Here is a 16,191-nt window from a genome sequence, read left to right as displayed (position 1 = left end):
AACACTGGTGGGATCATCTGGAGGGTCACAGTGTATGGTGTAGGGCATTCCTGCCTCCCCTTTCCCCCACATACCTCCATCTTGCCAGACCACCCTGTCCCCTATGCATTCAGCACTCAGCCTCCTAACTCTCCTGCTTCCCCAGACTCACCGTAAGACATGTCAAATGTGTCTCCTCTCCAGGCGGAGTAGTTTAGCACAGTGATGGAACAGAAAAACCTTGCAAGTCTAAAATCACTAGTGCTCTTGGCATAACAGAGGCCCCTGTAATTAATAATTACAACCATCACGGGTGGTTAGGATGATGTGATAGTGGTAACAACCATAATCAAATAAGACGTCTGAGGAAATATATTAATGCTCTCTACCCTCTTCCTCCTACTTTGCCTTCCCCAATTCAGCGTTTCGATAGGGCTATGCACAAGTTTCTTAGAGAATCTACTTTGGTTAGGTGTACAGACAGTAAAATTAAACGGGCAACTGGCCTGTACCAGCCCTTCAGCTTAAGACACATGCCGACTTCTGACACCAAGTGAGGGGCGAAAATACGAACAGAGCATAAAACCCCCGCAGATCTAATCCAACATCAAAGCAAGAAGTCCCAACGTAAGATTTCATTTGGAAAATAGGCTTAGGGAGTGCCTGGGTGGCTCAGTCAGTTAAGTGTCCGACTCTTGATTTCAGCTCAGGTCATGATCCCACGGCTCGTGGGATGGAGCCCTGTGTCAACACTGAGTCTGCACTTGACAGTGCGGAGGCCTCTGGGGATTCTCTCTCTCTCTCTCTCTCTGCCCCTCCCCACCTGTGGGCACTCGTGCTCTCTCTCTCTGAAAATAAACAAACATTTAAAAATATATTATTTAAAAAAAAAGAAAAGAAAATGGACTTAGAAAGGGCAGGCCCCACGCAACCATTTTGTGTTCTGAGACAGATTCCAGGACCCACAGGACGAAAGACACAACACACCGATCAATCAGTCCAGCTCCTTCACTGGAAGATGTGACGCCAGGTTCAGAGGCAATGAAATGACTCCGAGGGTCATACAGCTGCTAACTACTCCATGGCGTGGCCGAGACTAGAATTAGTCTATTCTTGCTTTTTGCTTTGTTCACCTCATTTCTGTTTCTAATGACATACTTATCCAAGCTCAGAGGCCGGGGTCCTCAAAAACTCAGATTCTTGCATCCTCACCCCATCTGGGGTCTCTCCCTGGGGCTAGAGGCTGGTACAGGCCGTGAGCCTGGCGTGTGTGCCCGCGCGCCTTCTCTGTGCTCAGGCTGGCCTTGAGCGCTGACCTGTGGGGCACGCCCCCCCCAAAAAAGCTGTGGGCTCAGTCTGCTGCCTGATTCCCCAGACAAGAAGCTGCCCTCCACATGAACCGGGCCTCTGCCTACACCTGGGAAGGGAGGAGAAGGCAGAAACAGAGAAGAGCCCAGTGCCAAGGGCAGGGGAACAGGGTCTTCAGGGCCAGGAAAGGGGCACATGCCCCGTCTGTTCCTCCTGTTCCCCTCCCCCCCCCCGCGAGATGCTGGCGCTGCCCATCCCCCAGGCAGGGATGCGAGAGAGGGAGACAGGCCTTGAGGAAGAGGCAATGCGTGGAGCGCACAGAGGTGGGAACAGGCAAGTGTGTAGAGCCAGGAAGGAGGTGAGAGGGAACTGGAGGGAAACACGGAGTGACGGCTAAAGGGCACGGGGTATCTTTGGGGGTGATGGAAACGTTAAAATAATTTTTTTAATGTTTAATTATTTTTGAGAGAGAGAAAGAGAAAGAATGTGAGTGGGGGAGGGGCAGAGAGAGAGGGAGACAGAGAATCTGAAGCAGGCTCTGCGCTGTCAGCGCAAAGCCCGACGCGGGGCTCGAACCCGTGAACCTCGAGATCATGACCCGAGCTGAAGTCGGACGCTCAGCCGACTGAGCCACCCAGAATGCCCCGGTGATGAAAATGTTTTAAATGTGATTGTGATGGTGGTTGTACAACTCTGTGAATCTACTAAAAACCACTGACTAGCATACTTTGAATGGGTGAACCGTGTGGTATATGAATGACACCTCAGTACAGCTGTCACATACTGAAAAACAACAGCAGCAGCAAGCAAGGCCGGGGGCTGGTGGCTCATGTGGAGGAGGGAGGAAAGCCAGAGGCCCAGCAGTGGGGGTCCCTGGTGCTTTTGGAAAGCGGCATTTGCTAACTCAGCACCAAAGAACTAAGATAGGAAGTGAGGACAAACGAAAACAGCAGCTTTCTCTGGAAGAAACGAACTGAAGAAAACTCCAGTTTGTGCTAGTGTTTGGAAGGAAGTGGGCTCGCAGCAGAACATTTTTTTAAGTTTCTTTTCTATCAGTGGTGTTTGTTCTTTTCTATCAGCCAAATTGTGGCCAATTTGGGCTACAAATCTCCAGACCTATAAGAACTATGTAGAGAACCATACCTCGCCCATTCGACCCTGCCATGTTGGCATCAGGCAATGTCTGTCAGCCTCCCGGGGAAACACTGCTTTGCTTCAAGAACGTGAGAGTATATACTTTTCTCCCCTAATATGTATATTATGGTCGTGAAGAAATAATCTCTACTATATTCAAACCAGAAAATTCAAAACGCTAAATCTACTTAAGTAATTGCCACGCATGCTATACGTGTCTCCTGGGAGAAAGGCAAAGTCCTGGTGTTGCTGACGTCTGTACCCTCCTACATGAAGAAGACAGGAGAAAGGTCTGCCTAGTCCCAGCGGAGCTCTGAGAGGAACATCCAGATAAGCTGGATGAGAGACTTTGAAGATCTTATTTAAGATCTTATTTTAATCTCTACACCCCACCTGGGGCTTGAACTTAACAACCCCGAGATCAAGAGTCAAATGTTCTACCAACTGAGCCAGCCAGGTGCCATGGATGGCGGACTTTTATAACGAAAGTTACCAACAGTTCTAAAAGTCAACAATCCTCGATACACCTATGGGAATGCCGATTTGGGACAGAAGTTTCATTCTGGGGGGAGTGTGGAGCGGAAAAAAAAAAACCCTCTGGCTGAACAAGAAAGTTGAGGAGCCCTACTCCTACTAAAATAACGCCTGCCTAAAACACTACTGAATTAATTAAGTTCTGAGGCTTTTTTCTTTTAAACAAAGAAATGTGGCTTGACTACTGCAGACTGAGACAATTGTGGTAACTCCTCATGAGGGAGAAAAAAGAAGTAGTAGAACTCTATTCTAGACAAAAAGAAAGTCATGGACAAGATTACGATGGCTAAAAATATTCTTGAAGTGAACCAAGATCTCTTCACGGCCAGTCTCTTAGGTGGGCAGCCTAGAGTAGTTGTTTTGGCTGAGTGTGAAGTGATGTTCACATTTTCTTTTTACACACACCAAAAATGACCTTCCAGATGCTTGAGTCAGGCTTTGCTGATTTAATAATCTAAGCTGATGAGAGACATCCCCTCCTGCCCCCCCCCCCCCCCCACCGTCCCACAGCTGAGGCAGAACAGGGGCAGAGAGCAGCACAGAGAAATCAGCCTCTGTGGCCTTCCCGACATGGCTTTAAACGCCGTGCTTACCTTGGCAATCTCCTAAGAAAGACCGTAAGTGCCCTGGCGTTCCCCGCAGTCCAGTCTAAGGTCTTAATTATGGTTATCTCTACCCAGGCACCCTGGTGATTCTGCACCAGGGCTAACTCAAGCCTGTACTTCTGGCCGGAAAGAGACACAAACAAACCGGCACGGGAGGAGATGTGTGCACGGTTTTGATTACAGATCTAAAGAACCATGGCTTCGAAGGATTACAGCTGGGCTCCCTGGCGGCCTTAAGCTTCCTTCAAGAGGCAGTATTATAAAGAAGTTCCAATAGGACGGACCCGCCTTGCGTGCCTGGTATCGTGTGCCCTCCCAGATCCCTTCTGAAACCCGTCACGCTGTCCCAGGACTTCACACTTGCCGCTGAATTGCGAGTTTCCGAAAAGATGAAAACCGTGTCGTACTCCTCAACCGCGCTGTGCTCCTGTACGCAGCAGCCATTTATTAAACGTTTACTGAATTTAACTTTTATAAAAGCTATGCAAGCTTTGTCGTAAAATGGCTGCTTCGACCAGCAAGTTGTGGGCTCAGCGAGGCTAAGGATCCAGAATGGCAAGGAAGATGGGGTTACTGCTGACCAGTCTGCCTCTCCTTTCTATCCTCTGTTGTTTCCTCTCCTTGAAATCATCCAGCCCCTGCTGTGTCCAGTCGCTGTGCTTGACCCTGTCTTCACCCGTCCCAGCCACGCAGACAGTGTTCACTGCTCTACCTTCTTATTCCATGAAGATCGGGTGAGGCCAAAAGGCATCAAAGGCTTTTGGAGAAGGAAGGGCGTAATCAGGAGCTGGCAAATGCTGTCTGATCACAGACTTGTTATGTGACTCTAGAGCCACAACATGTGTTAGCTCAGGGAGAAGGGAGGGTTTCAGGACAGTTCACTGAGTAGTAAATCTCCAAACAAACCCAGGAATGAATCGGGATCACTGTTTTTGCCCAAGGTAGAGATAAAAATGAACAAGGGGTATGCTTGGGAATTCGAGATGTTTCCAGCCCGCCCTCAAAGAAATATGTGCATTAAAAAGTCTCTTAAGAGCTGTGGGTATTAAGAGTTTCCCACTCTGTTCAACCAGCCAGTCACCTTCTGTCCTAGAGAGAGCTCCAGGAGGCCTGCCGGCTGCAGGACCACATACAGAAGGGGCACCCAAGCACAGCAGCAGGAAGCAGCCTCTGTCCCTGGCACCCAGGGCAGTTTTGTGAGACATATGCTCCAGAAGCCAGCCCGACGGGGTTAAGACTACAGGGAACCCTACACCCAAAGCTTCCTCTGTCCCCTTAAACAGCCATCATTGCTGAACGTCTCCAAATTCTTCTTGAAATTTTTATTCTGGATCTGTATCACCTACCGAGGTAGCCAGTTCCAGAACCGCCTTACTTAACTTTGCAAAGACGCGCTGCCTTGTGTTGCACTGAGGCCATCCTGAAGTTTCAAAGGAAAAAACAAAACAGAAACACATTTGAAAGATTGCCTCTTACTCAAGTATTTCAGGATTTGGCCAATTTGTTCTTGTTCTAGCTATGCCTTCCATTAAATAAAGCATTCAGAGGAAGAATTCCTTACAAGAAAAACAAAATACACATACAAATACAACTAGCCCTTTGATGATAAAGACCACATCCTTTGCCTTCTTGGAATGGCCCTGGTCATGGCGGTGGCCGTGTGGGGAGCCACAACAATCCTATTTAAGCAGCTACTTTAATTTCTAGCTTGCACTGGCTCAGAAGGAAAGTTTCTAAAGGGTAGAGATCTGTTATACCCCAGGCAACCCCTCAGCTGGTGTGTGAAAACTTTAGGATACTCTAACATCAGGCATTAATGTTTTATCTTCTTTCAAAAATAATCCTTGCTTACAAAAGAAATGCTTCTATAAATCGGAACTAGGTTATCTCTTATTTAAAGAGCCCTCCAAGAGGCACATTTAACACCATACAACTTAGAGGCTTAAAAGCACTGTCCTTACTAGTCTTTTTGAGGTCAGGGATTAAGCAAGCAGAGAAACTACCATGGTTGATTCTCATTCTAAAAAAGATGAGCATTTTAAGGTCTTTTTGACCTGATGACTTAGAATAAACACATATAGCTCCTTTCCACATTTAGACTCCCCAAAAGTTCACAAATTTTTTAATAGTGTAGCTGGTTCTGGTGAAAGGGGCTGGCTGCTAATATATTGCTTTTGTGTGAAAGTCAAGTGCTGCACAGTTGTTTAGAAAACTTCAGTTCCATTTAAAGTGAAATGCCAGGGTGCCTGGGTGGCTCAGTTGGCTGAGCATCCAACTCTTGATTTCAGCTCAGGTCATGATCCCAGGGTCGTGGGAGTGTGTCCCATGTCAGGCTCTGTGCTGACAGTGTGGAGCCTGCTTGAGATTCTCTCCCTCTCCCTCTGCCCCTCTCCCCTGCTCATGCTCTCACTTTAAAAAAAAAAAAAATGAGGGGCGCCTGGGTGGCTAAGTCAGTTAAGTGTCCGACTTCGGCTCAGGTCATGATCTCACAGTTCGCGGGTTCAAGCCCCACGTTGGGCTCTGTGCTGACAGCTCCGAGCCTGGAGCCTGCTTTGGATTCTGTGTCTCCCTCTTTCTCTGCCCCTCCACTGCTCACACTCTGTCTCTCTCAAATATAAACAAACATAAAAAAATGAAAAAAAAAAAAAAGAAATGCCTAAAAATTGAAAAAAAATTTTCAGGGTGCTGGTTCTAAGGCAAATGCACAAATGTGAGGTAACAACTGAGGACAACTACTGTTGGCTCGATGATCTCCCACAAGGGAAAGTGCTTGAAAACAGGCAGAGGTCCACACAGAAGGCACTGAAACAGGACTGGGACGTGTCCACCAACAGGCAGAAATGGGTAGTCAAGTGGGGTATGTGGCAGAGCTATGTGGTCATGCCCATATCATGAGAATGTAATTTAATTTTTTTAATGTTTAGTTTTGAGAGACACACACACACACACACACACACACACACACAGCACAAGCGGGGGAGGGCAGAGAGACAGGGAGACACAGAATCTGAAGCAGGCTCCAGGCCCTGAGCTGTCAGCACAGAGCCCGATGTGGGGCTCGAACTCACAAACCATGAGATCATGACCTGAGCTGAAACCAAGAGTCAGAGGCTTAACTGACTGAGCCACCCAGGTGCCCCAATTTAATTTTTTTAAGTTTATTTTGAGAGGGAGTGAGAGAGAGCAGGGGAGGGGCAGAGAGAGAGAGAGAGAGAGAGAGAGAAAGAGAGAGAGAGAATCCCAAGCAGGCTTCCTGCTGTCAGCACAGAGCCCGATGTAGGGCTTGAACTCACAAACCATGAGATCATGACCTGAGCCGAAACCAAGAGTCCAACCCTTAACTGACTGAGCCACCCAGGCACCCAAGAATATAATTTAATTGTGCACTTCCTGAAAGTAGAACCTATCACGCCGTGCCCACAATTATCCTCCACTAGGTATAGTGACGGGCACTGGGGGGAGCAGAGATGCGTCAGACACATCACCGTGCTGCTTCAGGACATTACCAGATTGAAAAGAACTGTGGAGGGCGGGCATTCTTTAAGTTCAGTTCAAAGCGATGCCCCAGGGGGAGACTGCCAGAATTAGGAACTTTGCGAGATGCTGGGGGAAGGGGTGTTTTCCCTTTAGTCTCATCCCAAAGAAAAAAATCTGAAGACTACTAATGAGACAGAGATACCAAATCCAACAAGAGGCAGCAGGATGAAGCGGAATCACATGCAGCCTGGAAGCTACAAGGGCGCCTGCCAAAGAGGCTGGTGTTAGTAAGCCCGATTACGTGCTAGCCAGTTCGTCCTTACGGTGTCCCTTGGAAAGAATTATTGTCCCATCACCCTCTTTTTAACTAATGAAGAAAGTAACTAATGGACAAATTCACTGAATAACTTATCCCAGGTTACAAAGGAGACAAAGTTGAATGTGAACTTGGGCTTGTCTCTAATGCCCTTGTGTTTATTACTATCCTGAGCTGATTTTTAGGATACAGACTGGTTAGTAAAAAAGAAAGTAACTTTGAACATGCATAAGGATTTTTTTTTTTGAGAGAAATTATAAGTATACTGGAGAATGTCCTGCTGATGCCTATTCAACCTCACCATAAAACCTTGCAGGCCAATGCTGACAGCTCATAAATCTTTATTAGAGGTAGTTAATGTTGTCCTCACTTCCCCCACCTTGTGGCAGAGCTATGTTGACCTGACCTATGTTGGCAGAGCTATCACCTTGACCTCCTGATACTTATAAATGTAAGATTCACCTTTTGAATCTAATGATATTTCTTTCTTTTTTTTTTTTTTTTGATGTTTATTTATTTTTGAGAGAGACAGAGACAGAATGCGAGTGGGCTAGGGGCAGAGCGAGAGAGAGACACAGAAGCAGAGGTAGGCTTCAGGCTCTGAACTGTCAGCACAGAGCCCGATGTGGGGCTTGAACCCACAAGCTGTGAGATCATGACCTGAGCCAAAGGGGGATGCTCAACCGACTGAGCCACCCAGGCGTGTGATATTTCTACTATATTACTAAAAATGCCCATGGCAGGGGTGCATGGGTGGCTCAGTCAGTTAAGCATCTGACTCTTGATCTTGGCTCAGGTCATGATCTCTCACTTTGTGGGTTCGAGCCCCGCATCAGGCTCTGTGCTGATAGTGTGAAGCCTGCTTGGGATTCTGTCTCCTTCTCTCTTCCCCTCCCCAACTTGTGTGCTCACTCTCTCTTTCTCTCTCTCTCAAAATAAATAAACATAAAATAAATACCCATGACAAAAGGCTCCAAAATAAGTCACTTCTCTTTGTGACTCTGGAACTGATACTTAATCGTATCCCTTAATAGGGACACTTAAGAGTACCTCCCTTCAAACAAGAGCTTTTATCCCTGAAGATGTATTCCTGTATGTGACATCCTGACAAAGCATCAACATGGCGCATAGTCTCCCAATTTGCCAGATGACAGACCTTAACGTCCCGTCTGCCTATACCTACGTTCTATGAAAAGTTGTAGTTTCTATGGCAGTATCTTGTAAACTCCTGAGTTCACTTTACAGACTTGCTTCTTCCAGTAAAGACACCATGCGGGTACTCTGGTAGCCGTGATCCCTCCAAAAGGCCCTTTTTCATCTTCTTCTAAGCCTTCTAAGCCTGGGTGATGATGCACCACCCAGATCACCTGCTGGGAATGAAGGACATGTTCCCCTATCTGTTGGCTGTGCACCTGGAAGGTGGCCCCCAGCTGCCAGTCAATCACACACACAAGAGAGACAGAAGGTAGTGGAGCAAAGTCATTTCCTGCCACTCCTCATGGGACATAGAGGTCACTCGAGTCCTGTATGTCTTTGGAGCATGTGAGTGTGAGCCACCCTTAAGACTTGATGAAAGAGGGCATTAACTGGTTAGCATGAAGAGTGACCCTATGTGACCAGGACAGAGATTCAAACACAGCAGCTTTCCTTTCTGAAATTCAGAGCACTTGACATGCGTGGGATTGTGGTCTCTCCTAGGAGGAGATGGAGGGGGGTTCTTTATTATTTCATTCTCCTACAAAAGAGGCCATGCTACGAAGCAAGCTAAGAGACTCAAGTTCAACAAGAAAATAATTCAAATACCCTGACTGCTAACATGCTACACCCATTTCTTTAGCTACCATGGGGCGTCTGAGAAAACTCTACACTGTTTCCCATCACCACTGGCACGGGTGGTCCCGTAGACTATAGGACCTAAGTCACCACCTCAAGTCCTAGAAATACCGTCTACAGGGGCACCTGGGTGGCTTAGTCGGTTGAGCGTCTGACTTTTGATTTTGGCTCAAGTCATGATCCCAAGGTCGTGGTATTGAGCCCCGTGTTGGGCTCTGTGCTAAGCATGGAGACTACTTAAGATTTTCTCTCTCCCTCTCCCTAGCTTGTGCACTCTGTCTCTTTAAAATAAAAAAAAAAATGGGGGTGCCTGAGTGGCTCAGTCAGTTGAGCATCTAGCTTCAGCTCAGGTTATGATCTCACTGTTTGTGAGTTCAAGCCCCATGTCTGGCTCTGTGCTGACAGCTCGGAGCCTGGAACCTGCTTCAGATTCTGTGTCTCCCTCTCTCTCTGCCCCTCCCCTGCGTGCACTCTGTCTCTCCCTCTCAAAAATAAATAAACATAAAAAAAATTAAGAAAAAGAATTTTTTTTAATATTAAAAAAAAAAAAAGAAACACCATCTACCAAGCAGGCTGCTTCGTGATACTTTGGAGCATACACTCTGCTAATCACTGCCAAGTTCATCTGTCATTTCTACATACTTCTCCATTCTTAAGGACTTCTAGTCTCCTGGATATTCAGAGAGTAATTTGTACTATATTTTTTCTTCTGGTGAATGCAATCAGATAACATTTCACGTTACTGTGATGGTTTAAGAGAACATACAAGTAGGAGTCTATAAATTCTATCATTACTATTAACTGCTCTTTACACCATATGTATCTGTCTTATATTCAACACAACTGGGGTTAATTTTAGGGCTGAAGGAAGTTCTGCTCCCACTAGAAGGGCCTGAGATAAACAACAGAGACCATTCGCAGAGCGGCCAACATTAACTGGCTCCTGTCCTTCCCTCTATGAAAACAAACGTCTCTCTCCTGCAACATGAGTATCTTGAGGGGCAAGGGGTGCAGACGGGTCACCTTTAAAGCTAAATGTCCTTTCTGTGAACGTCCCCAAAGCTTTCTCAGGGCCTGGATCCTGAGAGAGATGTATACAAAAGCACTTGTATTTGCAAAGAGGTAAAAATCCGCTTCGAAGTGAATTTGCTTTGCCCCGTGAGGCCTTCTCTCCTTTCAACCCTCCGCGAGCTGAATGGCAGCAGGCCCCCGCCGGTGTCCTAGGGCCTTCGGGGCAGGGTCCTCTCGGCGGCCGGGTCACCGGCCACCGCTGCGAGATCCGCCTGGCTGCCGAGCAAGGCTCGGCGTCTATGCAGACCCTACGACGATGACGAATCAGATGCCACCTGACAGAGCACGGATGCGGAGACGCCGAGCTAGCGAACCCAAGAGGATGCCCCGAGACGTGCCTCCGGGAGGCGGGGGGCCGGCACAGAATCAGCCAGCCGCCGCGGCGGAGCCAACGGTCACTCACCAGCGTGACACTCCTGGAGCGGGAACCGCTGCTTCCGCTCTCCAAGCTGCCCCCTCGGCTCAGGTCGCCGAGCCTGCCGCCGGCTGACGCGTCCGGCTCCATCTCCGAAGACTCTGACTGCTGGCGGCTAACAGGCATCCCCGCGGACCCCCGGGCCCCCGGGCCGCTCACAGGGAGTGGGGAAGGGGCCCGCGTCCCATGCTGAAGCAGCAGCTACCTGTGGAGAAATGGAGCACAGGCGGACAGGGTTAGGGGGCCCTGGCCTCGGTCCCAAGACGAATGGCTGGGCGTGGGTCACGGTCAACCGGGTTCGCAGCCTCGACCATCAAGACGAAGGGAATCAGGGGCGCCTGGGTGGCCCAGTTGGTTAAGCATCGGGCTCAGGTCATGATCTCATGGGTCGTGAGTTTGAGCCCCGCATCGGGCTCTTTGCTGACAGCGTGGAGCCTGCTTGGGATTCTCTCCCTCTCTCTCTCTGCCCCTCCCCTGCTCTCTCTCTCTCTCTAAAAATAAATAAACTCTAAAAACACAAAGGGAATTATGAGCCCCTAAGTTAATTTTTGTTTGCTCATTTTCATTTCTCCTTTATATACCTTTCCATTAGGAAGATGTAAGAATCATTTTTAATAGACTTTATTTTTATTAAAAATTTTAAAATTATTATGTTGCTTTAGAGAGAGAGAGAGAGAGAGAGAGGCAGAGCATGAGTTGGGGAGGGACAGAAAGGGAGGGAGACACAGAATCCAATGCAGGCTCCAGGCTCTGAGCTGTCAGCACAGAGCCTGACATGGGGCTCAAACCCATGAACCGTGAAGTCATGACCTGAGCTGAAGTCGGACACTCAACCGACTGAGCCACCCAGGCACCCCAATTTATTTACTTTTTTAATGTTTACTTTTGAGAGAGAGAGAGAGAGAGAGAGAGAGAGAGAGGGAGGGAGACAGAGCACGAGTGGGGGAGGGGCAAAGAGCCAGGAAGAGAATCCTTTTTAAGGAAAAGATGGATGGATGCACTAACAATGACTTTGGTGCTGGAAATTTGATAGAGTAATGTTCTGAGCCCCTCCTTTATACCTAGGGCCAGCACCTTCATGCACCTTCACACTCAGATTCAGGATTTCCCTGTGCTGATTATTGATTCTAGTCTTTTCTACCTCAGACACCACAAAATTATGGTTCCTTTTCAGCTTCACTGCAGTTCAGAATTGAGCAGAGTGACAAGAGTTAGGAAGTTGTGAAAGGAAGTCTGGTGACATCTCTGAGATTCTAGACTCTCTGGAGGCTGTGATGCTCTTGCAATTTCTACATAAGATACTAAGGTACCTTAAGTTAACACAACAAGGAAGTTCATATTTTTACTTTCAGGAACAAAGACATTGAAATTCCCCCTATCAGCCCCTTAGTTTCATACTCTGACTCTTTTAGCAGGAAATTCAGCTCAGTCTCTGAACAATGGACAATTGAGTTCAACAAAACCTTCTAGGAGACCAAACAAGATTAATAGGGAATAAGGGAGTAAGCCTCTTGTGGAGGCTTATGGCAAGTGGAGAGATACAAGCCCACGTTCTTCCTTCCTAAACTGAAAATACTGCCAGGTGGCCTCACAAGCCCCTTTAAGAATACTGAGGGGTACGTGAGCTCAGAGATCCATCAGCACAACTGTGTGTGTGTGTGTGTGTGTGTGCGCGCATGCTTGCGTGTGTGTTCATTTTTAATAGAAACATGAACATCTGTGGAGAAAGCTCAATCAGTACTGAACACCTTTAGGTGGACTTTGTCACTTTAAGACCTCAAAAATTACGGGGCACCTAGGTGGCTCAGTCAGTTAAGCGTCCAACTTTGGCTCAGGTCATGATGTTGCAGTTCGTGGGTTTGAGCCCCGCATCAGGTTCTGGAGCCTGCTTCAGATTCTGTGTCCCCCTCTCTCTCTGCCCTTCCCCTGCTCACTCTCTCTCTCAAAAATAAATAAACATTTAAAAAACTAAAAACACTTCAAAAATTACTGTGAGATCTTTTAGGGAAATCCCAAAGGTGTTAGAACAGCTCAAAAATGGAACTAGTCCTCTTGGTTTCTCTTCATTCTTCAGGTGAATCAGCCCAACTCAACTGGCAATTTAAGAGCAAGGCTAGGGAACAGAAGATTCTGGGCATATATGTACTTTTTGAAAGTTGGCCATTATTCCAAATGTTAAAACAAAAAGACTTAAGAAAACGTTAAAAGTTAAAAAATTTTTTAATTGTAAGCAAGCCTCAACAATACACAGACTTTATCTAAACTGTCCACACAGCCAGTAACATTCCCCATCGCTGGGACCGTGAGTAGCCAGGGCCTGGGTGAGGTGGGCAGGAAATGCGAGAAGACACGCGGATGCTTCGATTCTTTCTGATCTGCACATTCCTACCCACTGACTCTGCTCTAGTTCCTTCCTGAACTACAGTTAAGTCATGCTCCAAGGAAAGGAGGGAGGTGTGGGTCACTAACTTCCCCAGACACAACAGGGGGATGCAAGATGGGCCAGTGAGATGCTGATTCAGCCCCACGTGAGGCAGGAACCGGGTGGAATTGCCTCGTCCACGGGGAAAGGTCTGGAATTTCGTGCTTGTGCGCAGTAAGAGCAGCATCTGAGGTGCTCACAGGATGGCTGGAGGGTGCTAACTTAGCACGCCACTCGAGAGCAGACCTCTCTCTTGTGTTCCTACACTTTTAAAAGCTATTCTGACATGGTAAAACTATAACCTTGAGACTTTGACAAATTACTGTCTTGAAAGAACAGGAGGAAGCTAACCAGCATTCCCCGGAAGGCAGAGGTTGTCGGGGAGAGAGTGAAAACCCTGGTCTGATGTCCTTCACAGGCTCAATGTGGCAATCTTCTGTGGTCTCCGAAGGATTAAGAACGAGGGGCTCCCTGGTCCTAGTTCCCTAGCAACTGAAATATGAAATCCATGGCGGTCCGTGGTGGAGAGAGCTAAGTTTTCTGAAGAGGAAGGGCAAAGAAGCAGCCCTCTCTCCTTCTCCAGTCTGGCCTGGAAAGGGGATGGAAGGAGAGAAGTAGCACGCCACACGGGGCAGACAGGTTTGACAGGAGTGACCACAGCTAGGAGTCCGGGATGGTCATTACCACCCTAAAATATTTAGCCTCCTTGTCCAACCATGGGTTCACTCTGGGCTTGCAAACAGCGTACTTCACAACAAGGGAGACTAAGAGACCCCACAGATGAAGAAGCTTCTACCAGAGGAGCAGAACCAGCCTTGCTGAGAAGTCACGACAGGCCCAACACCACAGGAGCAGGAATTTGAGACACGTGTGCTCATTTCCTGTTTATTCTCTCATACCTCCTGCGCTTATCTCTCATTATTTACTAGTTACGTCCTTCTCTGGAGAGGTCTAGTATATCAGTTGAGCAGAGAGAAGGAGGTCAAGGCCACAACTGATCTACAGTCTTAGTAAATCTCCATCTGCCAAGCATTGCGGGTGGGGAGGACAGGGGCCATTTGGGGTTGCGGGACCTGGTGGGGCTGGTGGGGCTGTGGGACTTAGGCAAGTGAACACCCTCCGGTGAGTGCACTGGAGACAAGGGAGGAAGGCAGCTCCTCTTCTTCATCTTCCCCACGCATTCCAGAAAGACCTACAATGACCTGGAGGCATCAAGCATGAAGCCCACCTTCACCGTCACCCCGCCCCATCTCAGTTCCAAATAGCTACAGTCAGGTGTACAGAACAGCCTCAGGAGCTAGGTCTTTCCATCATGCGTCCGAAAGCACCCCAACCTCCAAAGATGAATGATGCCAGTCAAAGCCCATCCACAGACGTGGTGACTTTTGGCTGTGGCACATACGCCCAGCTTGGGAGATGTCCCTGAGGCCTGCCCCTCCCCACCACTCGCCATCAACCAGCAGCCAGCCCTCCTGTACTTCTTCAGATGGATCCACCCCTTTTCTAGTCCCACCACCAAGTCAGGGACCAGTTTCCCCGGTGCCCACGTGATGGCAAAGCCAGCTAACTGCTGTCCTAGCTTCTCGATCTCCCTTCTTCCCTGTGCTGTTGCTGTGTTCTCACAGGATTAATCCTGGAACAGCACTTTGACCATTCTCCTAAAAGCAATCAACTTTAACCCATTCCCAAAAAGGCTTCATAATTCAAGTTTTTTCCCTACCAATCAATACATGCTTCAATTTGAGGCCTACCTTCCTCTCTGGCCTAAGCATATTCTTTAGATGTTTGCTATTTTCCTACTTCACAGTGAGCAGACAACAAATTGATGGGTAAGAGTCACCTTTTCCACAGAGGAACCTGATACAGGCACTGGTTTTTAATTCAGCGAGGTATCTGACCTACACCTACTGAACGTATTTGTGAGGGTAAAGCCTGAGCATGTGTATTTTTTTCTGTTTTGAATGCTGCATATACTCACGATCCAATAAATAATGTATTTCAGGGGCAATAAAAGCAGTTATCAAGTTATTTTCCTAGTTCACCTAAGAGATGATATAAAGACTTTGAAACTGCTATGGCCATAAGGCTGGAACAGAAAAACGTGAGAGATTAAAGGGAAGGGATTTTGAAATTTTCGTGACTAACAGGCAGGGAGGGAGTACAGTTCAAGAACAAAAAGAGAAGTGAACCGTGGCCGCCAAAATGCGCAACAGACTAAGGACCAAAAACTGTCCACTGAACTCACCAACCAAGGTGACCTCATAAAGAGCTAGCAGTACAGAGACAGTCGAGCGGAAAGCACACGACAGCAGACCAACGCGGGGACGGAGGAGTGGGGTGCATGGTGAATTGTTTTAGAAGCTGGGGTGTGATGTCCGGAGCGGGGGTGGGTGAAATAGGTGATGGGGATTAAGGAGTGCACTCGTTGTGATGAGTGCCAAGTACAGGAAGCGCTGAATCACTGTATCATACACCTGAAACTAATATAACACTGTATGTGAACTACCTGGAATTAAAATGTAAAAAGTTGAGGTGTGACAGGAAGGACAAAAAGGCAGTAGCTACAGGAACTACTGGGTTGGAGAAAGGTATTTTGACTCATTGGTTTTGTTTACCTATTTTGTTTTGCTTTTAGGACTAGGAGAAGCCTACTGATTAGCTACGAGGCGGCGAGAGAAGGTAAGCAAAGCCCCATGGAGAAACCCGCATTTCCAGGGTCTCCTGGGCGAGATAGCCTGGTTGGCCGGTTGAAATGGTTTTCAGATGCGGAATGCGGTATGAAAATACCTCCGAGGACCCTCTCTTCCTGGCAGAAGGAAACTGTCCCATCATACAAAATGACCAGGGTAATTTAAAAAAGAACCAAATTGAACTCTTTTTTTTTTAAAGAAAAAAAATTCATAGCAATTTAAAAATTCAAGTGGATGGGGGTAAACAGAAGATTTAGCATAGCTAAAGTGTTGGACAAATTTTAATATTAGGCATAATTTTTTATAAACGTCACAAAGGATGAGGGGAGAACTTCTTTTAACCCAATTTAAGGTATCTATAAACAACTACAGCAAACATCACACTTAATGACAAAAACTACAGCGAA

The 16,191-nt window shown here is 47.4% G+C and overlaps 1 protein-coding gene across 3 annotated transcripts in view; it reads right to left on the bottom strand.

Annotated features, from left to right (window-relative positions):
- Positions 1 to 16,191, bottom strand: part of PROSER2 (proline and serine rich 2) — a 45,158-nt gene that overhangs the window by 13,303 nt on the left and 15,664 nt on the right. For all 3 annotated transcript variants that reach the window (XM_060659322.3, XM_060659321.3, XM_060659325.3), the window contains exon 2: positions 10,661 to 10,877. In XM_060659322.3, coding sequence (XP_060515305.2) covers positions 10,661 to 10,798 — 138 coding nt within the window. In that variant the 5' untranslated portion in view covers positions 10,799 to 10,877. The remainder of the gene's footprint in view (positions 1 to 10,660; positions 10,878 to 16,191) is intronic.

This window comes from Panthera onca, chromosome B4 (genome assembly GCF_046562875.1).
Source record: "Panthera onca isolate mPanOnc1 chromosome B4, mPanOnc1 haplotype 2, whole genome shotgun sequence".
NCBI classification, from domain to species: domain Eukaryota; kingdom Metazoa; phylum Chordata; class Mammalia; order Carnivora; family Felidae; genus Panthera; species Panthera onca.
Note: the sequence above shows the minus strand (reverse complement) of the source record. Positions and strands in the feature narration are given on the sequence as shown.